Below are 23,902 nucleotides of genomic sequence, written 5' to 3' on the forward strand. Positions count from 1 at the left end.
TTCTCCAGGTCCTCCGGTTTCCTCCCACATTCTGCTCACCCGCAGAAAACATATCCTGTGACTGTAAAGTGTCCTTGCGAGTTTTGAAAGACGCTTATAAATGAAATGTATTATTATTATTATTATTATTATTATTATTATTATTCCAAAAACATGCATGGCAAGCTGATTGAACACTCAAAAATTGTCCCGAGGTGTGAGTGTGAGAGTGAATGGTTGTTTGTTTGTGTGCCCTGCGATTCGCTGGCAACCAATTCAGAGTGTCTAGAACGGTAGGCATAGGCTCCAGCGGCCCTGTGACCCGAATGAGGAAAAGCGGTAAGGATAATGAATGGATGTTTCAGTTCGTTGTTTTGTTTGTAGCGACACCACTTGAAGTGAAGCACACCTCACCTCGTGTGCTGCTCTCTGCTGTCAGTACCACACGTACACACATGCGCGACTTTTGGTTTCAACCAATCGGTGCCAACGCAGCTGACGTCACAGATCGAAGAAGCTTTGAAGTACGACTACATCTTTACTCGCTGAGATGGCAAGAAGACGCGAGAGGTCCAAGTTTTTCTGCTAATCTGCGTGTTTTCGTTTTTGTCCAAATTTTGCATTATGTTTTTCAAACTCCCTAAACATTACATACACGTTAAATTTCAGAAATTATAAATCGGGAGATTTTCGTACTCGCAACTCTTCAAATAATGTGAGCGTTACAAAAGTGTACATTAGAAGTACATAAAACACAAAAATGCGTTCATTATTTATACATCCAATTAGTATAAAATGCATTTTGTTTTTACATTTGTCTTTTGTTTCACTCCTTACAAAGCAACAGTCTGGATTTTGTCAATAGTGTAGTTGGTCTGTGTAAACTCTCAGTCGTACAGGAGTGGTCCATCGATGAGAAGGTTTCTTCAGCCGTCATCTGTACAATTTTGAAGGTTTTGGACGTTGCGCCTTCTCATCAATAGTGTAGTTGCTTTATAAAATGAGTATTGTGGTCAAAATTGGTAGTAACATGACATTAGCACCCCGCCCCACACAAACAATAAATAAATAATACATGTACGTCCAAGCGTCACATGCAACGGCGTTTATTTAATTTCGAAGTCATAGACGAATTGGACGAAAGGACAATGACGTCACAACAACCGTCGTTGTTGCCTTTGGAGGGAGATTTTGCCGCTGCGTTGTCACGTGATAAGGGCGGAAACTGACTCATCGTCTCGGCTGAATCTCCCGCGTACGCAGCCATTTACTCTTTCCTTGCTTAGCAGCACCACTGGTAAGTCTTAGTTCACTAGCGGGCCTTTCCTCGTTAGAGGTGTTCACAGAAATCACTGACGTATGTTTTAACCTGCCTCTAAGTATAACTGTGTGTGCTTAACGTCTGTGGAGCATTGTCGATCGTCCGTAGTGCTGCTAATGGTATATTTTCAGTTGGCAGTTTGTGTAAATGCTAGACGGGTTAGCATGTTAGCAAGGCATTAAAAGAGAATGGCGCCCATGCTGCGTGCTAAGGCACTAGCAAAGAGTATTTGGATGTTTTAGCGTTGCTTTGTTCGCGTAAAAACAACGAGGATAAAATAAACGTGGGCTAGCATCCAATCATTCCCTTTAGATATTACTGAGTTAGCCTTTTGTCGTCTTAAACTCTTCTGCGGCCTGAAACTTCGTAGTCTCGTCCTCCTGTATTGTTCATCAGAAGTGCTTTTGCGCGTTTGAGTGGCTCATAAGTAAAGACACGCGCATCAGCCAGATAACTCGTTTGTGGTCATTTTTAATTCTACCACGTTTTCATCGCGTAATCGTGGCGAAAGTACGCGTGGCGAAAGTTGAGCTAGGCTGCTATGGAACCTACTAGAACTGGCCTTGTAACACGATCGCGGGTCATTAAAACATCTCAATTTGAAAAATATAATAAATAAAATATATCTTATAAAATGTATATTATATAATCCTATGTAAAATATTGTGTTTTATTGGGGATGCATTTGGTCCAAGTCCGTCGTTGTTGGTGCCGCGCCGTTCTTCCTTGCGATCTCTGCTTGAAGCCGAGAATTGGGTACAAACGTGCTACTAATCCCGCTTTATTTACCTAGTTTTCGCAGACATGTCCCTGGAGGATTCTGCAGCGGCCGTATTTAAGGTACGTGTATTCAGCCACCCTACAGCTTTATTGCACATGTAGTGTAAATATGAATTAATTCAGTTCTAACTGCTTTGTGTCTTTGATAGCTTGTACTGGTGGGTGATGGAGGCACTGGTAAAACAACCTTTGTGAAGAGACATCTTACAGGAGAGTTTGAAAAGAAATATGTCGGTGAGTGTTTTTGGAAAGAAAATCACCCAACTACACTAGGCAAACACACCATATAAATACAGTTCTATTCTTTTCATTTTTCAATGCCAATCTGAATCCGAAAAGGGGGTCACTTTATTTTTTTTTTTTTATCCAACACTGAAAAAGGAAAATGTATTTCATTATGTCAACCGAATAGAGTTCCTCAGTTCGTTATACAGTGGTTGATAGAATATAAATATGTTTGTGTGTCATTTCCCCCCCCCCCCCCCTAGAGTATTGTTTCTCAGTGTGGTTCTAACCACTCGAAACATGAACAAGTATTGATGCTGCGCAATTGTTGAGTGCAGTGGAGTTGTGTTTAAAAAATACAATGCACACCACTCACAAAAATATGGTATAGTTTGTTTTCGGGTAAAAGTTATGGAAAGTGTAAAAAGTTAATGCGACCATGACATCATCAAAATAGTACATTGAAGTAGTATAATGCACTGGTTAGTTCCTCATCTCAAGCAATTCTTTGAAACAAAAGTTTACAATGGTGGGGACACCGCAATAAAAAAACTTCATCTCAATAGCTAACGTGTCTTTGAATATCAATTACATTGCAACAATGTCTGAAGCTGTTCACAAATCATCTTATCTGCTGAGACATGGCATCCCACTCTTAAAGGGTGACTCTCAGCTCACTGAGGTTCATGGGTGCAGAGGTTCAGGTTCTACATGGTGACTCAACTAATCCCGCTGGTTTTCAATAGAATTTGGTTTGGGAAAAGTGCAGGCCCTTCAATTTGAGAAGCTATTACATCAATTTTGCATGCAACAGTTTGTTGCACTTGGTGTAAACAGTTTGGACCCACTTCCTGAATCCAACCACTGTGCAGTGATAAATCCTCGACTTGGTGCATTTTTATATGCCTGAAAGTATGCAGGAATTTTCCTGGAATTACATTTTTTTTTCATGAAAGTTCATTGGGAATATTTTCCTAAAATGTATCCGGATATGAGTTGACATCATTGAACATGCGGTTGTCCATTTTGCTTGTACGGACACCGCTCGAGTGACGTGAACCACTAGACTTGATTGTTCGCTGCTTTTTGTAAAAATTTAGCTTTCGTAAATGCGTATGATCAGCCAGGTGCCTGCATTTGAATTTTCAGGAAAGTCTACATTGAAGATGTTGGCCATGCGTGACATCACACACTTGGCCTACTTGCTAAATTTGAAAGTACTCCAAGTAGAGCAGAATTATTAAATGCTCTTCCAGTGGATGGCAGGAGGTGCATCGTTAATCCATGTTTCCTCATTTTCTAACCTTTGTTTGGTGGTGTGCATCTTCTCAGAAAGGGTGGGGGGAAAACACTTCTCTTAAATGTCCAGAATAGCCCATGTTGTTATATGGCTGCAGATTTGTGGTCTGAAGTTATTGCGATTGCAAAAAGCCTGCAGTTTTGCTAATGATCATGACCAAATCTCAAGGTTTCGCAAACCTGGGCATTTCACTTCTAAAATCATTGCTGTTCTGGTTTTCATTTATCAATTCAAAATGCAAGTAACACATGCAAAAAAAACTGTTGTATATGGATCTTTGCTAACCCGTAAACTTGCAATAAGTGGTTGTGGTAACTATGTACCCATATGTCTGTATTCTCTTGTAATGTAGCTACTCTGGGGGTGGAGGTGCACCCGCTGACTTTTCACACCAGTAGAGGCGCCATCAGGTTTAATGTGTGGGACACAGCTGGCCAAGAGAAGTTTGGAGGCCTGAGAGATGGCTACTACATTCAAGGTGGCTCTCATGATTCACATGGCATTAAAAACAAATGGGCTTGCTTTCAAGCAAACAAACTGTTCTCTCCCACAGCCCAGTGTGCCATCATCATGTTTGACGTCACTTCACGAGTTACCTACAAGAACGTACCCAATTGGCATCGTGACCTGGTGCGCGTCTGTGAAAACATTCCCATTGTGCTCTGTGGTAACAAGGTTGACATCAAAGATAGGAAAGTCAAAGCCAAAAGTATTGTCTTTCACCGCAAGAAGAACCTCCAGGTAATATTCTCAAACATCTTCACGTTATACATAAACCAAGTCGATCCTGAATGATATATTTTGATGAATATTTTTACAGTACTACGACATATCTGCAAAGAGTAACTACAATTTTGAGAAGCCTTTCCTTTGGCTCGCAAAGAAATTAGCGGGCGATCCCAACATGGAGTTTGTGGCGATGCCTGCTCTCGCTCCCCCAGAAGTTGCAATGGATCCAGCCATGGCTGCCAAGTACGAGGAGGAGCTTCAAGTAAGTTGAATATGGATGGTTTGTACTCTAAACTTCAAAAGATCGTTCATCTAATTGTTGTTTGTCCAGGTTGCATCAAGGACAGCGCTCCCAGATGAAGATGATGACCTCTAACGTGTTCCTGTTTCCACTCCCTCCCCTCTGGCAGTCAAGTTGTTGGAATTTTGCCCTCATAACTGTAAAAACCCTTAAGATTTTTTTTTAAATATTTTTTTTTCTTTACTTTGTTTTAAAACTCAGTTTGGGAAAAAAAATCCTGGTGGGAATAAGTTGCTGTTCAATTTCACTGTATAGACACCAACCACCTTAGTGTTATTAGTATCACAACATGCTTTTCTTCGTTGGGCACCATCCACTGCACTTAAATAGCTTGCAATGCTGTTGTATGGTGTGTTGGAGGCACTAAAGGAGGAAAGTTTGAATAAAGATGTTCTCAAGACATGCTCCAGGTTTTTTGCCCATTATTGTTAGAAACATGTGGATCAAACCTCTAAATATGGAGGACACTGATTTGCTGTGGCGACCCCTTGAAGGGAAAAGCCGAAAATAAAAGAAGATTGTTGTTAGAACTAGTTATATAATTGTCACCTTAGCTTTCCAATTTTTTGAAGAAACCAAGGATTGTTACAAATTGTTAAAATAATTGACATACACTCGCTGGTAAATTAATGCAGAAGGAATAAGGGTCACTGTATTTTCCGATGTACAGTGCCTTGCAAAAGTATTCGGCCCCGTTGAATCTTGCGACCTTCAAAGATATTACATTTATTTATTTATTTTGTCAAGAATCAACAAGTGGGACAATTGTGAAGTGGAACAACATTTATTTGATAATTGTAGCGACACCTTTTGCTCCAATTACAGCTGCAATTTGTCTGCGGTATGTTTCTATCAGTTTTGCATATGGAGAGACTGACATTCTTGCCCATTCTTCCTCGCAAAACTGCTCGAGCTCCGTGAGGTTGAATGGAGAGTGTTTGTGAACAGCAGTCTTCAGATTCTCAATTGGATTCAGGTCTAGACTTTGACTTGGCCATTCTAACACCTGGATACATTTATTGTTTGAACTGCAACTGAATTGCAGATTTGGCTTTATTTTGGATCATGGTGTTGGAAAATAAATCTCCGTCCCAGTCTCAGGTCTTGTGCAGATACCAACAGGTTTTCTTCCAGAATGTTCCTGTATTTGGCTCCATCCATCTTCCCCATCCCTGCTGAAGAAAAGCAGGCCCAAACTATGATGCTGCCACCACCATATTTGACAGTGGGGATGGTGTCAGGTTGATGAGCTGTGTTGCTTTTATGCCAAACATTGTTTTGCATTGTGGCTAAAAAGTTCAATTTGGGTTTCATTTGACCAGAGCACCTTCCACGTTTCGTGTGTCTCCCAGGTGGCTTGTGGCATACTTTAAACGAGACTTTTGATGGATATCTTCTTGCCACTCTTCCATAAAGGCGAGATTTGTGCAGTGTACGACTGATTGTTGTCCTATTGACAGACTCCCACCTCAGCTGCAGATCTCTGCAGTTCATCCAGAGTGATCATGGGCCTCTTGGCTGCATCTCTGATCAGTTTTCTCCTTGTTTGAGAAAAAAGTTTGGAGGCACGGCCGGGTCATGGTAGATTTTCTGTGGTCTGATGTTCCTTCCATTTCAATATGATGGCTTGCACAGTGCTCCTTGAGATGTTTAGAGCTTGGGAAGTCTTTTTGTATCCAAATCCGGCTTAAAACTTCTCCACAACAGTATTTGGGACCTGCCTGGTGTGTTCCTTGGTTTTCATGATACTCTGCACTTCAAACAACCCTGAGACTATCAAAGAGCAGGTGCATTTATACGGAGACTTTGTTACACACAGGTGGATTATATTCATCATCATCAGTCAGTTAGAACAACATTGGATCATTCAGATATCCTCACTCAACTTCTGGAGCGAGTTTGCTGCACTGAAAGTAAAGGGCCCGAATAATACTGCACGCCCCGCTTTTCAGTTTTTTATTTGTTAAAACAAGTTTAAATTATCCAACAAATGTTGTCCCACCTCACGATTGTGTCCCACTTGTTGATTCTTGACAAAAAAAAATACATTTCCTATCGTTATGTTTGAAGCCTGAAATGTGGCGAAAGGTTGCAAGATTCAAGGGGGCCAAATACTTTTGCAAGGCACTGTAGTAGGTGCACCGAAAGGCCTTCATTTTCTTCCAAATATGGAATATTTATATGGGAAGTAATATTAAGCCACAAAAGGTCTCACAACTACTGTCAGGAGCCACAGACGAACGAATCAAACCTCTGAAGATGGAGGACACTGATTCGCTGTGGCGACCCCTTGAAGGGAAAAGCTGAAAGGAAAAGAAGTCGTGCGTAACCCCAGCCTCGACTGCTGTGCCTTATAGTAATGTGGTGTGCCTTACATGTATTTTATATATTTATATATGACATTTGTAAAACTTCAAACGGTGTGCCTTATACTGTATATGGAAAAACGTTTTGAAATACACCATTCATGTGCGCCTTATACTCCGGTGAGCCTTTTCACCGGGAAATCTTTTCCTTTCGGCTTTTCCCTTCAAGGGGTCGCTGGAGGACACTGATTCGCTGTGCCGAGCCCTTGAAGGGAAAAGATCTCACCGGAAAATACGGTACTCTTAGTTCACCCGGCTGGCTGTTGCCTTTTTGCCTTTCCTCTTATTATAAAAAAACAGGACCGTGAAACGTGTTTATTCACAAAATCACTAGGGGGCTGTCGTGTTTAGAGTCCAGCCGTCGACAATTTTAGTTACGTAATAATCTTGTATCACTCACCCAAGATACCGCAACCCTGATCAGGATTTACATGACCACTCTCAAAGTACATTGAGCTATTTTAAATATTTATGGGCCGCCGAATATTATTTTGCATTGCGCATCAGCATATTTTACTGTAGTGTGTTAAGATTATTCAAAAATGCATTAAATCAATTTTAGCTATTTGAAGCCAGTCGTGTTTCCCAGTCAAAAAAATCGACATTTTAATTAATTCTCTGAATACCAAAGGTTGATTAAATCTTTAGATAATTTAACACACCTGAAAAATGTTTGCCAACCTTTTTATAAACGCATTTGTCATACTTGGAGCACACTGGAATGTCCTTCATCGCACGACTCCTACATTCACCGGCAGCGCAGGTGGATGTGGGCGTGGCTTCATCCTTGTGCTTTGCCATTTGTCTGCGCATGCCCGAGTGTGAAAAGTGCGTTGAGAATGATTACCGGCGGAGGCCTTCGGGGAGACAGATTATACGGCTCCACGCAACTGTTGTTTTAATCCCTTGAGCGAGGAGATTTGCAAAGGAGAAAACACTGGTTTCAAACCGAGCAGCCATATTGTATGGTAAAAACGGAGAAGACTCTAGTTTTCGGAAACAAAAGTTAAGCCTTTGGCCCAACAGCACTGACAAGACTTTTGAGTTTAAATTCGCCTTCAAGGCCATTTACTGGTAGTGGGTTTCATGTCGGACAGCTAGCTTCGACAGCTGGTTTAGGAGGAAAGAGACCGAGGCTAGCGTTCTCAAATTATTTGAGACCAATTATTTGTGTTCGAGGCGGTTATTGAACACGCTGAAATATGAAGGACCGATTGGAGCAACTAAGAGCGGTGAGTCCGAAGAATGCAAAATTTTACTTCTACTCACCTCCTTTATTATAAACACACGTCACTTCTGCCCGACGTTATTTAAAAGATAATCACTTGGGGTTCCGAACTAGTTTTAAACATTGAACGAGTCGTCGGGTAACACATTTAGAAACTAACGGCCGCGATGGCTTAAAATGCTCTAAAATGCTGTGTTTTCAAGATGACACGCTAAATTCAGATACAGTACTATTTCGAATTGCTCTCACCAGTTTGTATACAACGTGATATATATCGTGTATCCAATAATCTTTTTTTTGTGGTCGTAATATCTGATTGACTCGTGTCTTTATTGAGTAATCAAATTAAATACAATGTGTTGGTTAACTTACTGTTCCAATATTTAATGCTATACAGCCAGTGGACTCTTGCTATAAATTAAGGAGGTCACTTGGTATGCTCCTTCTGGGTAGTGACTGATAATTTCGAGTGAGGAAGTAGAGTCTGATTATTATTATACCAACTGCTAGGAGAGAATGCTAATACAGTATATGGTTAGACACCAAAGGTGGATTTAATACAGATCCATTTTGCCTTGTTTTACCGTTCACGTTAGTGAAAATATAATTGACAGAATCATAGGAGACAATTTAATATGGTGCGATTTTGTTGTGTCATGTAAAAATTCGGGATGTGTTGCCATAGCTACATCCAAGTCCTGGCCAAATATTTGTTGTGTTTGAAGTTGTTCAACTGTGGTAGCACCCCAGGCTTCTGTGTCTCCCACAGCTGGCCTGTTTTTCAGGGAAGTGAAGAACAAATAGCAGCTGTGGCAAGCTGGGAAGGTAATAGGTTTGACCTTATTGGATCACATATGTATCTCGATTCTCTTTTCCAACCCCTGAACTCAGCTCGTGGTTTTATTACCTGGAAAATGTTCCATGTTTTAATATATTTATTCTCTGCCTGTGTATCGCTCATGTGATAAACTTTCTGAGGTCACCTGACAGTTACCTGTTCTATCTTTTGCATCTTTTCCACAACTTGTCCATAAAGCTTTTCCTGTCTTCAAACCATGTACAGGTACAGCTACAATAGCAGTGACATAAAAATGCTGGTTGCTCATTGGTAGAGCAGGTTTGTGATCATTGTTGCCACGCTTCTGAGCAAAATGTTCATGTAAAGAAAGGTATGCAAGATATTGGAGAAGAAACATCCTGCATATAAAGTGGCCGGCAATTATTTGAGGGGCAGGATTGAGACATTACTAAAAGTTAAAATTTGTCATTGGAATTTCCTGTTTGAATGGTTTAAACCATTAACATCAGATGTGTATGTTTATGGTTTGATCCTAAAACACATGACCACCATTTCAGATGCTTATGAACATCTTTGAAGGACAACCGACATTTCCGGACAAGATGTGTCCATAATTTGTAAAATGGCTTCAAATGACTTCCCCTGAGCATGTTATACAAAGATTCCACCGCATATAGCCATATTTTACGTTTTAAGACTCGCGCTGAATATTCAGGAAGTCTTGTTTTTGAGTTGGTGACGAGTCCGTACGTGACGTCACTGAAGGAACGCCCCTGACCGAGTCCTTCCATCACGTCAATGTATTTTGCTGTACTTGTTTGATCTGAAAACCTTGTGTTGCACCAAAAAGCCGCCAGAAGAGGGCGACCAAGCTCCATGGAAGAAATTTATCAGCCTGTGGAAATAGGCTGAGTAATTTCTCACAGGAGCTTGGATACCATTTTCTGCCTCTTTTTTGGTGATCCATTTCCCCCCAATGTTTCCTCAAAATGGCACGGAATAAATTCTTTAATCGATTGCAAACATGTATGCTTTCCTCTTCAGAAATATTTATCATACTCATAACTGCATGTGTAACAAGAAAGCATATTCTCGAATCTGAAGCCATTGTTTTGATTCTCTAGCAATGCAAGACGTCTTGGTGTGTTCTCTGATTGCCCCATTAGCTCTGGTATCGCCTCATTAACATGACTAAGCCCACATGGTAACGACCTAAGAAGTCTGTTGTAAGCACAATCTAAATTAAACCTCAAACTACCATGGCAATTTAGTGGAGGGTTTTGCTGTTTTACAAAAAAAAAAAAAAAAAAATTACTCCTCTTTAAAACCACCTATTTTCTTTAGTTAAGATTTTAACCTCACTGTCGTCAAATGAGTGGTTGCTAGCTTTTAGGGAGCTAAGATTTTAACCTCACTGTTGTCAAATGAGTGGTTGCTAGGTTTTAGGTGCAGATGTGCTGCAGATTGAGCCCCACAAGCTTTTTTTGAGCATTCGTTTTGATTCCCCAATGTATTGCTCTTTACAATCTTCATTTTTACAATGTATAGAATAATAATAATACATTTCATTTATAAGCGGCTTTCAAAACTCTCAAGGGCACGACAGGCACAGGACATTTTTTCTGTGAGTGAGCAGCGGGAGCCACACGCGCCAGCGTTCACTCAACCCGGAAGTAACATAAAGTTAAAAATAAAACATCGAGAGTCACCACAGGTGGCTTGGAGATGGTTGTTTATCGTGTCATTGTCTCTGTGGTTGAATTTAATTATATTTCACCATGGTACGAAAAAAATGCAAATAGGTCAATTTGTGAACATTTAACTGAATATAAATTGCTTTATTTATGTATATATTTATTTTTTGGGAAGTCTAAAAACAATTTGAAATATTATCGAATTGCACGACAGTTGAAAATATTAAGACATTACTTGTATTTCCTGTACAATCCGAAAAAGTAACTGTGGAACCGATTCAAAGTATTGTGGAATGGCTTCTCAATTATACAGACATTTCAAACAGCTTGTGCTGCTACATTAACACATACCATGCTGATATATGTGTCACTGGACTACTGTGTGTCTCAGACTTTACGCCGTGATGCTCTTCTTCCCCTGATGTGATCTTAGTGACTTGCTGTTGTGTTATTGTTATTCACGTGATTTCCACGATTTATGTAATCGAATTCGGACAGTTCAGCATTTAAAAGAGTTTTGGAGAAGGTGAACGAAAGGACTGGATTGGTTAACTGGATTCTAGTGGAATGTATGTTCTCATCAGTTACCAGTGATAGGCCTCACCTCAGCTGCGGCTGTAATATTGACAAAAAAGTACAGAAAATTATCAGATCAAGTACTTTTTTTTTTCCTTTAAAGGGGCAAGAGTTGCCAGAGTTGAGTCCTGAACATGAGCAAGGCTTCCCACTAACTTGCATTTGTTATGTACTGTACATGATTGGTTTCCTGACTTCAATTTGCTGAGTGAATGGTTGTGGAAGGAAGTTAGCCCATTCTCTTATTAAGTTCATTCACCCCTCAGACTGCTATCCTTTGGGTTTCATATTCTGGGAATGAATTGCTGAGGCATCAAGAATAGAAAAAAATGCATGAGTTTCTGCAGTTGGTGAAATATCAAAACTCGCAACTGTCAATCCAAATGCTGAATGTGAAAGGTGTAAAAATATAAACATCTGATCAGGATATACTTTTTATGTAGTTTCTACTTGGAATACATCTGTGGAGTGTCACCCTTTTGAACAAAAACCGTCTTAACATAGCACAGAGTTGATGCAAATGAATATGATTCCCATTTTGTGGGCTCCCCTCATTTCTTTATTCACACTTTAATAAATCCTCATTCCCTGCTCCTTTTTCGTGGATTTAGACATGCAATCAAGATGATGATGAAGTGGAAATTGCTATGGACAACGCAGCCTTTATGGATGAGTTCTTCTCTCAAGTGAGCTTTTGAAAATTTTAAGATCATTGGGTTTCGGACATTCACATACCGCTAACTTGCATTGTGTGTTTCAGATTGAGGACATCAGGAACAGCATAGATAAAATTGATGACAATGTGGCTGAGGTTAAAAAGCTTTTCTCGGTCATTCTTTCTGCTCCCACGTCAGATCAAAGTGAGACTTCTCAGTACTGTACTGCAATGTCATATTCGGGCCATTTTTTTTGTTTGCCTTGCTTTCCTACATATGCATGGTTTAATGTTTTTGTCACTACGACACACACACATGCACAGTCATTCACTCAAAGGTCTCAATAATAGATATTCATTCATTCATTATCCAAACAAGCCTGGGTGCTGGAGTCTATGCCAGCCGTCTTGGGGCAGTTGGCGTGGGACACCCTGAACTGATTGCCAGGCAATCACAGGCCACACTGTGACAAACAACCATCTGCTGTCACACTCACACCTCGGAAGAATTTAGAGTGTTCAGTCAGCCTGCCATCGATGTTTTTGGAATGTGGGGGTGAAACCGTAGGACCTGGAGAAAACTCACACAGGCCTGGAAACAAGAAAACACCATACAGGGAGTGGGGATTGAATCCATGGCTTCTCCACTCTGAGGTCTATGGGCTGGACCACCAGCGCAGCCTCAATAGTAGACCTAAAAGAAAAAAAAGTTTCGATCTGATGAGCAGTGCTATCAATGAGAAATGTTAACATGGTTGAAATGTGTCTTTCATGTACAGTTTATGTAGTTATGCCCTGCTCATTTATCTAAATAAGAAATTGTCTATAGTATACACTTTACAACAATGCTGTGTACTTCAAATTCACAGGAACCATTGGGCTAAAATTTAACTCCGTTTCATAGCTCAGTTATCAAGGAGAGTTTTTCTCTTCAAGAAGTCTGAATGTTTGATGACATATTTGTATTGGATTGTATTGGGGCGGCTCGGTAGTCGAGTGGTTAGCACACCGGCTTCACAGTGCAGCGGTCGCCGGTTCGTGTCCCACCCCGGCCTCCCTGTGTGGAGTTTGCATGTTCTCCCCGGGCCCGTGTGGGTTTTCTCCGGGTCCTCCGGTTTCCTCCCACATCCCAAAAACATGCATGGCAGGCAGATTGAACACTCTCAATTGTCCCTAGGTGTGAGTGTGAGAGTAACTGTTGTACGTCTTTGTGTGCCCTGTGATTGGCTGGCAACCAATTCAGGGTGTCCCCTGCCTCGTGCCCAAAGAAAGCTGCGATAGGCTGCAGCACCCCCACGACCCTAATGAGGAATAAGCGGTACGGAAAATGGATGGATGGATGGATTGTATTGGACCGCACGGGGGATAGCTAATGTTGAGTCTGGTGAGTGCGCTACACTATCTTCAGAGTGCCACAGTTTTTCCATTCCCACGAGCAAACACACATTTGTGAATTCAGTTTCATCATGATGATAAACGTATGGTGTTTTAAAGGTAAAGAAATTTTCAATGATTGATGAGAAATCTGTCTGTTCCTCTCAGAAACACAGGAGGACTTGGAAGCAATCACCAATGACATCAAGAAAATGGCAAACAACGCCAGAAACAAACTCAAGAGTGAGCCTCATGCCTTCAATATGCGCGCGCGCGCACACACACACACACACACACACACACACACACACACACACACACACACACACACACACACACACACACACACAGATATTCATTGGAATTTGGATTTAATTACTTTTCATTGGAATTAATTAATGCTACATTTGAAGTCCAAATTGTTTGAGTAATCATATTTTTTTGCAGCCATCGAGAGGAATTTGGAGTCAGAAGAAGAAAAGGAGAGGGTGTCAGCTGACATGCGAATACGTAAATCACAGGTAAAATCATGATTTGACATAGGATTATGAATCATGCCACGACTCCCCCAATCATTGTATGTTCTTGTTTTCCAGCATGCGGTGTTGTCAAGGAAATTTGTGGAGGTCATGACAAAGTATAATGAAGCTCAGGTGGATTTCAGGGAGAGAAGCAAAGGACGTATTCAGCGACAGCTAGAGATCAGTGAGTGATGCCTCTCCACAAAGAAATTCAAGCGTATGGTTTCGTCTACAACAATTCATTTGCTGTGCATTCCAGCCGGAAAGGCAACCACAGATGAAGAACTTGAGGAGATGTTGGAAAGCGGCAATGCTGCTGTGTTTACTGCGGGGGTGAGTGTGGTACCGTTTTATTGCACTTTGCTTTCCTCATTAACAGACTTACATCCAAGCTGTCTGCGTGTCATTAAAACTCCAAACTGGTTAATGTTTAGCTTTGGATTTAGTCTAGGGAGCTCAAAAGTTACTTGGGGTTGTCTAGCCTCAAATCGAGCCTGGAGAAAAATGGCTTTGTGAAATGTCACCGTTAGGTTTCCTGCATAAATGACAACCGTGAGCATTATCATAGCCCTCCTCTGATGTATGTATTAATCTCAACATAGGAAGAAAACCATTTTAATAGTTGTCACAGCTGATTGCTGCTTTGAAATGGTTCCTGTTGTCACAGTGGTGTCTTACACCATTTGAGGCTGACACAGAGAAGGGATCACAATAAATCAGGCATGTCTAAGGTCAGGTTACTCTGTGGCTCCTTCGTGTTTTCAAACAATCCTGCTCATTTGAATCAGGTGTGTAGGAGTAGGGACACATAACATACGGAGGACAGCATCGCTCGAAGACTAGGTTTGGACACCCCTGCAATAAATGAATGCATTTGGACAAATGTGTGGCTGTTCCTCCTTTATTTCAGTTTTATCTGCAATGCAATTCTCTCGATGTACATGATTGTTCAGTTGTGTGTGTGCATTTTCTCAAAGAAGAGGAGAAAAAATAAAACGAGGGTCAATAGGCAACATAACATAAAAAGGTGCACTTTACAAAGCAGCGACGTTTAAGCATCCAATACATCACTTCATTTTGACACAATCATCCAATGCGCTACTGGGCTAATTTACTAATCACAACACACGTTTACTGACGAACAACATATCAAACTACTCCAGTAAAATGGCCGAGGATTTATCATGACAACAGGTTTGCACACACTTGAATGATACTACTGATGAGTCAGCTCAGGTAACGATCAATCACAGCTCACCCACCTTCTGAATTTGGTCTTGTGACATTTGCAAGCTGAGCCTTTTTATATTTCTTCAGGATGTTGGGGGGGTTAAAAAAGGAGTTAAAATGTTACAATGTTTGCACTAACTGCAGATTGTTGACTCTGGCATTTCCAAACAAGCCTTGAGTGAAATTGAAGCCCGGCACAAAGACATTGTTCGTCTGGAAAGTAGCATCAAGGAGCTGCATGACATGTTTGTAGACATCGCCATGTTGGTGGAGAACCAGGTACGCCCATTCCCCAAACCACTTACCCATCATGTCTCCCATTCATAAACCGGTTCGTAACTTTCACCTCTACGCTTTGAACTTCACACTTAGCATTCATTGACTTCTTTCCCTCTTATTTGTGTGCATCCTGACAACATTCAGCTCGTTTCTGATCTTCATGTGCTGCTTCTGTTGATCTCTGACATTCTGTCTTCCTTCTGTCTTTTCCAGCGTCATGAAAATGTCACTTTTCCCATTACTGTTTTATACCACCTCCAGCTCATCTTCACTCATGATTTATGGGTCAGCATGAAAGCATATTATAAGACTCGATGCATCAAAATTGCTCTCATAGTTAGCCTTTGCAGCCATGTTTTTTTTGCATATAATATCTGGTATAATTTATATTTGCTTGCATCATGCTGTCTGAGTGGAAGTCTCAATTGAGGTAAGGGACACTTGTTTCTAATTGCGCTGTTTCTTTAAAAACTCTTTTCTGTCATTCTATCTTCAACTTGGATACAAGTACATTGAACAAATCGCTAACAAATATTAGAAAAATACAAAAAAAGCACATTGATTCAAGCTTCTAATGATTTTTCCATTCTGTCTAGCGTTCTGAATATATGGTTGAATTGGTCTCAAAAGTGCAAATCTGTTTTTTTTTTTATTATATGGTTGAGAAATAATCAAAATAAATATCTTTCCAGTTTTTGTTATACATGGGCAACAACAGTTCGTATCTACACTTATCTTATTCTGAGTGGAGCATCTCATGACAAAAATGTAAAAAAAATCTGAGCCTATATTAATTCTTAGCTGAGCCTTTTGGCACTGTGATGCCATTTTCAGTTGACGGCAATTGGCAAAATTATTAGCTATCCCCTATGTTATGATAATTTGAAATATGAGTGTTTTCAATCAGGAGTATGGTCACAAACTGAATTTCATTCAAATCTTAAGGCACCAGTGTACAATACAGTATTAGTTTTTATCGTGAATTGTCCTTTATTCAATTGAAGTACTTGTTTTTTTACAGGGTGACATAGTAGACAACATAGAGCAGAATGTTTCCAAGTCAGTGGACCACATCATGGTTGCAAAAGAGCAGACCAAAAAGGCTCTAAGGTACCAGACTAAAGCACGCAAGGTAATGTTATCCAGTCAACTGATAATCACTTTGACCTCATACTTTTTTCCTTACTTATGTTGTCTGCCCACTCTTTTTGGCCCTACACACATACACACACACACCCAACCACACACACAGAAACTACAGTTCGTTCAAATCATAATGCCCCCTCTTATGTTATGTATATTCTTATGCATCAATTAATTCAAAAATGCTCTGCACACAATGCACCACGAAAGGGGGGAATGATTGACAGGATTGAGAGCAACATGGACCAATCGGTGGGCTTCGTTGAGCGAGCAGTTGCAGACACTAAGAAAGCGGCAAAGTTTCAGCAGGAGGCCCGACGTGTGAGTTACTACCATGGAAACCAGTGGTTCTGTTTCCCAAAAGCATGCAAAGCATTTTATTTTGTCCCCTCAAACTGCAACATGGCGAGGCCTGAATGTTTCAGCACCGCTTTTCTGTCGTCTGAACATAACTATGATAAAGCTTCCGTATGCTACAGCACAACAGTAAGGCAAAAGTAGCAAATATAATCAAGTATTAGCATCGTATTGTGTTTTTTGAATTGAGACTGATTGAAGACGAATTATCAAGAAGTATTCAGGTTAACTCATCTCAATGAGATCTCATCCAAGAGGTATATATATGACAAATTCTGCCTTAACAATTAGATTGTTAAATTTTAATTGATTATGTTTTTTTCCCTACCTTGTAACTCCAATACAAGCTGTTTTTCCATACCTTTTATCATAATTGTCAAAGGTGAAAAATGTGGGCAGGGTGACCAAAAGAAGATAATAACTGGCTCCACTAACCTCGGTCACATCTAGGAACACACTGCACTTTTACAACGTGGTAACAACAAAAGTTTATTTGCTTTTCGTTTCCATAGTGGCAATGGTCTAATAAATAGATGTCGCATTTTGTAGCAGTAGAGTATAAAATACATGCAGTCACCATCAAGTGGGGAAGCCTGCTTATTTGCAGGGGAGACGGGCCGATCAGGTCACCAAATAGCACAAATCTGGAATCATTGATAGCGATTAAAATAAAAAAAATGCTGAACATCCAAAAGTCTGTGAGTATGCGATGCTGTCTTATAGGTATTCAGGGGTCCACTGTATCTTTGTTTCTTTCAAGTAATATACAGTACAGTAGATACATCCTGTAAATACAGGCAAGTGCAAAGAATACAAATTCCTCTTGAAGTATGCTTTTGGGAGATCAGTACCTATCCCCGTACCCTCACCACAATCCTGTCTGTCCCTTTGTGATTCCACCACCCCAACCACAGTAAAATTAAACCAGACACATCTATGCCACATATATGAACGCATACAGATAAAAGTACTCCTTTCTATACTTTTGATTCTCTCGTTTTGTCACTTTGCATGTTTTAAGAATATGTATTGACCTGCCAAGGTAAGTGAACATTGGTGATATTGATTGCTTTAGTCAACAATAGTTGTGTTTATTTGAATGTTCATTTTGACAGCATGTGTAAAGTAACTGATATTTACAAGAAAGCTTTGATGGTAACTTTAATATGGACTGTATAGTTCTGTCAGAAGGAAGAGTGACAAAGTCGAAGTTGAGTACAGTCACGATCATTGATTCTTTGAGTTTGTATGTTGAATCTATGTCGCGTTTCCTCAAATTATTCACTCAACTGGACAAAAAGTCAGTGCATATTTTGCTTGCAAAGGATTATAAAATAATGATGGGTAGATATTTGCAAAGCTGTAATTTTCACACATGTACATTCTCATTAATAATATGACCCACCAAAAAGTAAGGCATCATTGGGAATGTGTTTGAAAACTGTAAATGCACTTACACAAGAAAAGGAAAATGCACTAACATGTAAGTAGGTGTGAACAGGTATTCGATGCTGAAGGTTTGATCGCGAGCAAAATTATCTGCCTTGGTCATGAATCTACAGTACCAGTGACGTGCAGTCAGGGGAGGCAGGTGAGGCTGTGCCTCACCTGTCATCATGGCAATATCAAATGAAAAAATACATTAGTTATATTTATTTAGTGAATTCTACTTTAAAGTTTTTTTCCATTTAACTTCACCGTTTTTCTTTTTTTTTTTTTTTCAAAATCGCTGAATTTTCACATTTACCGTTCAAATACTAAGTAGAGACGAGTGGTGAGGCAGCAGCCGGCTGAGCCTCACCATGGATTGCGCAATCACTATGCTAACTTTGCTGGCTTGCTTTGCAGTGAGACAGCATTGATCTCCCTCTGCATATCGCTATTAAAGTGTTCAAACACTTTTAGTATATGAACGACATTTCTACAGTTTAGCTGGTATATATAATGTAGAGTCATTTTACATTATAAACACTGTACTACATTGTTTATTTTATTTTCATCAAAATTGTGTGCATAGGTGAGGCACACAGTTATCCTGCCTCATGACAGGGGTCGCTGGTGATTAGATTTTTCTTGTGCCTCCTTGGCTGCAGAATAATAGAATTAGGGAGAGCAAGCTACAGTAAACAGTTAGCAAGTTAAGTGCAACACTCCAGTCATTTTTTTCGTGTTGCTTTGCTTATTTTAAGAATGGAGGATTACATATCTAAATTGAAAGAAATTGAGAGACTTTTAAAACTGTTGCATCAATAACTAAAAGTTATTGATGCCTTTCTTCAGGAGTGGCGCATGGACTTCATTTATCAGTAAAGGTAACACGATAATCACATTTTTTTAATTCTTTTTTTTTATGCTACAGTTTATATAAAGAATGCTGACATGACATTTTAAACAAAACACATTAACTGTTGCCAATCAAATGGTGAATAAGCTACTCTGTAGAGTTCATATGTTTGTAAATCTGACTGTGATGACGTCAGTGCCTCACCAGCCATGAACCTCACCGCACGTCACTGTACAGTACATTATTTATTTAAGCATTGTGGATAAGCTGACTTTCGCAGCTGGTTGCAAGCGCTTATTTCAAGACTGCTTTTAGTAATATATTGACGTTATCTTGAATTTGTCAACAAATGATCAGTGAATTACAACTTCCCTGTAGTCTCAGAAAATGAGTCATTTATATGTTTACTTGTTCAAGTGGATTACACACCCATTAATTTAATTGGGACACACCATCTGTTATGTTGTGGGCCACACAGGAAATACAGTATGTCTACTGTTGCACTGTGCAATATCCTCCAAACTTATATTGTGACATAAACAAATAAGAGTCATGCACGATGGCACAGGATTAGAGGAAAGTTCTCTTGAATGGTCTCATCTGTACTTCCCAACAGAGATGGGTGCAAGTAGTGCTGATTGTTCTGGTCTTGCTGGCCGTGCTAGCTCTCATAATCGGGTTGTCAGTGGGTCTGACGAGCAGCTGACGAGATGTTTGAGTAAGATGATTGCTAAGGGTGAGTAACTCGGGAGTAAATAACCTCTCACAAAGGGTGGAGGTGTTCAACCTTCTTTTAAAAAGGGCTTGCATGGCTTTGCGGTCCCACCAAGGCTTTGTGTATAAATGACTTCGTGTTTTTGGCGTGACGCTTGGAACGGGTGGGTGTTTTCTGTCACTTAGTCGCGCAAATGAACAAAGCGGTGCGAGTGGCAATCATGTTTCCTCTCTCGTGCAAGTAGAGATTTAGATCTTGCGCTAATTATTGTTGTCCCTCTTTGTAGAAGATGATCATTATCGGTGTCGTCTGTGCGGTGCTCGTTATCATCATCCTCGCCATCATCCTCTCCCAGACTCTATAGCAGGACCTCAGTTATCATGATCATCTTCACTCCATTCATCACCCACGTGCAAACCAAAGAACGGACTTTGACAGCACTGTCGCTTGGTACTTCTAATTATTTTCTTGAACTACTGGAGGAATGGCTACTAAAATGGACTGATTTATGATCTTATTTCCCTGAAGCTTAAGGTCATTTTTTTCAGATGAAGCAAGACTGGCGGTGCATGGGCCACAGTGTAGCACCACTCCAGTGTTTTATTTTTTTCCCCATTTTGTCCTTCAAGTGGTGGAAAATGACTTAATCTGCAACAGGTTAAGGAGCTGACACTGCGCTCGAACCACATCACCTTCCCTCCTTATCTTTACTATTTGCCTTCTGTGAGCCTTTGACACATTTCACAATGAACTGGGAATTGCAAGGTCCTGGAGAGTTTTGTCACGTTACATTGTTGGGTTATCTCCATGTCGCCAACCTCAAGCCTTAAATATTTGTGTTTAGCTGAAAAGTGCACATGTGAAGTCTGTGCTTTTCATTGGAAGTGTCTGTCCAAACAAGCATGCCATTAATAATAAAACATGTAATGAAATATTTTAATGCAATGGCTTGAAATGTGCTTGGGTAGAACCAAAAGTCACAATAACACCCAAAATGTTTGTGATTTGTTTTACTTTTTGATGAATGTGTCTTGCTAATAAAGTTGCACCAACACAAAGGACATCATTCAAAACTAGACTGGCGGGTGGCTTTTCCCGCCCAGTGCTGTTTTATTAAAGAATTCATGAATTTATGTAAATAAAATGCCATGTCAAATATTTATACATCAACATGTTTGTTTGTTCTTCCCGTACATAATGTTGTGAAAGTAACTTGAGGCAACACATTGGAAACAATTCTCATACTGTATTAAGATTTGGCCAAAACAAACATGCGAGTCAAACCTCTGAAGATGGAGGACACTGATTTGGTGTGGCGACCTCTTTAAGGGAAAAGCCGAAAGGAAAAGAATATATTAAGATTTTTTTTGCCCAGGGCAGAAAAAAACAATCAAATGAATTTTAATAGTTTATATTTCTGAGTCTCAACTGAAGCTCTCAAGGACACTACAGTCACAGACAAGCATGCATAGACTATAGACCAGGGGTGTCAAACTCATGTTTTTCCGCGGGCCACATTGCAGTTACGGTTTCCTCTCAAGGGTCGTTATGAATTTAGGGAAGCAATTATGTTTCATTCGCTCCACATACTACATCTGGAGCGCACAACAAATTAATGCATAACTAATTTCAAAGTTTCAGTAAAAAAAATGACTTATTGTGGTTTACATGGGACTATTTGAAAATTTGGTTCGGACTTTAGCAAGCATCATGGAATTTCAAGTTTAATTTGGTTGCGCGGGCCGAATAAAATGATGTGGTGGGCCATTTTCCGTGAATGGCTGGCTGAGTCCGTGTTCCCTTGTAATCTAGTGCCATCTGGTTCATTTGTTGATAAATATGAAGCACCTTTCAAAAGCAATTGAAATGTCCACAAAGAAGAGGTAGGCTCTTTTTCCCCCTTTTGATAATCCAGTACGCTTTCTCTCTGTCTCTCTCTCTCTGTCTGTCTGTCTGTGTGTCTCTCTCTCTCTCTCTCTCTCTCTCTCTCTCTCTCTCTCTCTCTCTCTCTCTCTCTCTCTCTCTCTCTCTCTCTCTCTCTCTCTCTCTCTCTCTCTCTCTCTCTCTCTCTCTCTCTCTCTCTCTCTCTCTCTCTCTCTCTCTCTCTCTCTCTCTCTCTCTCTCTCTCTCTCTCTCTCTCTCTCTCTCTCTCTCTCTCGCACACACACACATTTAGACACTTTCCCCTCGGGCTTTCCTAAACCCCCGTGAGTGTATCCCGCCCCCATGCATCAGGAGTTTAAAACGCTGAAATAATTATTTTACGTCCCATGTCTACAGAAAAAAATGATGATAACTCTGTGCTGCGCCATCATTGGAATCGTGGTGTTCTCCTATCTCTACAGCTTCTTCTCATAAAAGGTATTATTCAATCAAACATGAAATGATTAAAGAAAAAGAAGTTCAACTCTAAACATACAATGTTTTTGTCTTGTATTTGCTTCAAAGAGGATATCACAGTAAAACGTCTCCCTACCCTCATTGTATAGAGTGAATGTAATACGTCCCTGTTTGCTTCTCTATTTCCCCCTTGACATGCTGTTTGATTGTAAATGTTTTATAGCCATACGAATCACGTGTTTTGGCACGCTGCACCACACCACCCACTGGTGGTAATGTAAAAAGGGTACGATCGTATGAAATATTTTCCAGCGTCATAAACTGTGTTGTGAGAGATTACGTTATCCTCTGTCGGATTTAAAATGCAGATTCCACGTGTTCATATGACTCCTCGGGTAGGAGTATTATTTTAAGACTTGGTGTAACGATGGTTATGATTTGTCTCTGTGAGTGTTTTGTGCGTGGCGTGTTGTCAAAATGCGCGTCAGTGTTTTTTTTTCGCCTCAAAATGTCACTCCCTGCCACCCTGTCAACCCAGAGAAGTGTGTTATGCAAGAAACGATGGCTTTGGGTTCTGGGGTGCGTGTACATAATTCCCGAACTCTTTCTCGTTGGGCTCTTTGTACCTCTCGGCGATTTTTAAACACAATTTTCTTGTTGTCCCGGCTCTTATATCCTTCCTCTGACTTGAAAGAGACAACCCTGCGCCATCATCACAGAGAGGCGTGGTCCAGAGAATGGTGCGCTCGATTTGAACGTAGGAGAAGCCGACGTTTAATTTAGCAACCACGGTGCCACACATTTTCGTCGCTGTCGTTTCAATCGGAGGGAGTCCGACTTTGAAAAACATGCATCTGCCTTCATTATTAGAGGCATACACAATACATGTACATGTACGGTATACGTGTATTGGGTTATGTGATTCCTAACAATTATATCCCCCTTTATTTTCTTTGCCTGATCTGGACCTCAACCTTGAGTTTTGACACCGATTACATGAGAATATTTCAATAATCTTTCAATTAATTTACCTAATGATACACGAGAACCTCTCAATAGCCGTTCAATTATTTTAATCTGTGGCGGGGACTAGGCATCTCACTTAGCAGGTGCAAGCACGGGGCGTGTTTATTTAAGAATATGTTACTGCATTTTCTATGTTGTAACCAGATCCACTTGTTAGCCTTTGGAATAAACGCGTGTCTACATTCAGTCGTGTGTGCTCCTTCCGCAACGGCTACAACCCCGTTATTTTTTCCATGTGTTATTATTTGTAGATATGATGACGTTTCAGAAAATAAAACTTTTCCTGAACCAAAATCTTAATTTACAAACATCATTCAATACTATCTAGTACTATATTATTATTATTATTATTATGTAAATTTCTCCACTGTGAGACTAATAAAGGCATATCCAATCCAATCCAATTATTATTATTATTATTATTATTATTATTTTGTTATTTTATTATTAAAAACAATAGTAATCAGGTCCTCCGGTTTCCTCCCACATTCCAAAAACATGCATGGAAACATGCATGGCAGGCAGATTGAACACTCCAAATTGTCCTTAGGTGTGAGTACGAGAGTGACTGTGTGTGTCCTGCGATTGGCTGGCAACCGATTCAGTGTGTCCCCCGCCTCGTGCCCGAAGACAGCTGGGATAGGCTACAGCACCCCCCGCGTCCCTAATGAGGAATAAGC

General features: G+C 40.3%; 2 protein-coding genes across 20 annotated transcripts; both read left to right on the forward strand.

Annotated features, from left to right (window-relative positions):
- Window positions 1–1,171: 1,171 nt before the first annotated feature.
- Window positions 1,172–5,035, forward strand: ran (RAN, member RAS oncogene family). The gene is made up of 7 exons (XM_088988026.1): window positions 1,172–1,276; window positions 2,094–2,140; window positions 2,230–2,314; window positions 3,958–4,083; window positions 4,159–4,346; window positions 4,426–4,596; window positions 4,666–5,035. The coding sequence occupies exons 2-7, from the start codon at window positions 2,105–2,107 to the stop codon at window positions 4,708–4,710; spliced, it is 651 nt and encodes a 216-aa protein (XP_088844152.1). The 5' UTR covers window positions 1,172–1,276; window positions 2,094–2,104; the 3' UTR covers window positions 4,711–5,035.
- Window positions 5,036–7,815: 2,780 nt separating this feature from the next.
- Window positions 7,816–23,482, forward strand: stx3b (syntaxin 3b). Of its 19 annotated transcripts, none has more exons than XR_016113598.1 (12): window positions 7,816–8,233; window positions 11,910–11,984; window positions 12,059–12,158; window positions 13,496–13,570; window positions 13,775–13,848; window positions 13,924–14,032; window positions 14,108–14,181; window positions 15,223–15,357; window positions 16,379–16,489; window positions 16,711–16,821; window positions 20,143–20,306; window positions 20,405–21,016. XR_016113598.1 is itself a non-coding variant. In XM_088988058.1 (12 exons), the coding sequence occupies exons 1-11, from the start codon at window positions 8,204–8,206 to the stop codon at window positions 22,212–22,214; spliced, it is 972 nt and encodes a 323-aa protein (XP_088844184.1). In that variant the 5' UTR covers window positions 7,816–8,203; the 3' UTR covers window positions 22,215–22,217; window positions 22,305–23,479. The 19 variants fall into 19 exon arrangements, 17 of the variants coding, with proteins under 17 accessions (XP_088844184.1, XP_088844270.1, XP_088844311.1 ...); XM_088988058.1 differs by lacking the exons at window positions 20,143–20,306; window positions 20,405–21,016 and adding exons at window positions 22,137–22,217; window positions 22,305–23,479; XR_016113599.1 differs by lacking the exons at window positions 20,143–20,306; window positions 20,405–21,016 and adding an exon at window positions 15,571–15,787.
- Window positions 23,483–23,902: the final 420 nt, after the last annotated feature.

The sequence above is a fragment of the Hippocampus bargibanti genome, linkage group LG02 (genome assembly GCF_051943395.1).
Source record: "Hippocampus bargibanti isolate YZ-2025 linkage group LG02, ASM5194339v1, whole genome shotgun sequence".
Taxonomy (NCBI): Eukaryota; Metazoa; Chordata; class Actinopteri; order Syngnathiformes; family Syngnathidae; genus Hippocampus; species Hippocampus bargibanti.

Bases quoted from the DNA above. Each gene is read 5' to 3' on its own strand.
- ran (XM_088988026.1), top strand. From the start codon at position 2,105: ATGTCCCTGGAGGATTCTGCAGCGGCCGTATTTAAG. The intron at 4,084-4,158 runs GTGGCTCTCATG...TCTCTCCCACAG, and splicing joins AGATGGCTACTACATTCAAG to CCCAGTGTGCCATCATCATG. The intron at 4,597-4,665 runs GTAAGTTGAATA...TTGTTTGTCCAG, and splicing joins AGTACGAGGAGGAGCTTCAA to GTTGCATCAAGGACAGCGCT.
- stx3b (XM_088988040.1), top strand. From the start codon at position 8,204: ATGAAGGACCGATTGGAGCAACTAAGAGCG. The intron at 12,159-13,495 runs GTGAGACTTCTC...TGTTCCTCTCAG, and splicing joins TGCTCCCACGTCAGATCAAA to AAACACAGGAGGACTTGGAA. The intron at 16,490-16,710 runs GTAATGTTATCC...GCACCACGAAAG, and splicing joins ACCAGACTAAAGCACGCAAG to GGGGGAATGATTGACAGGAT.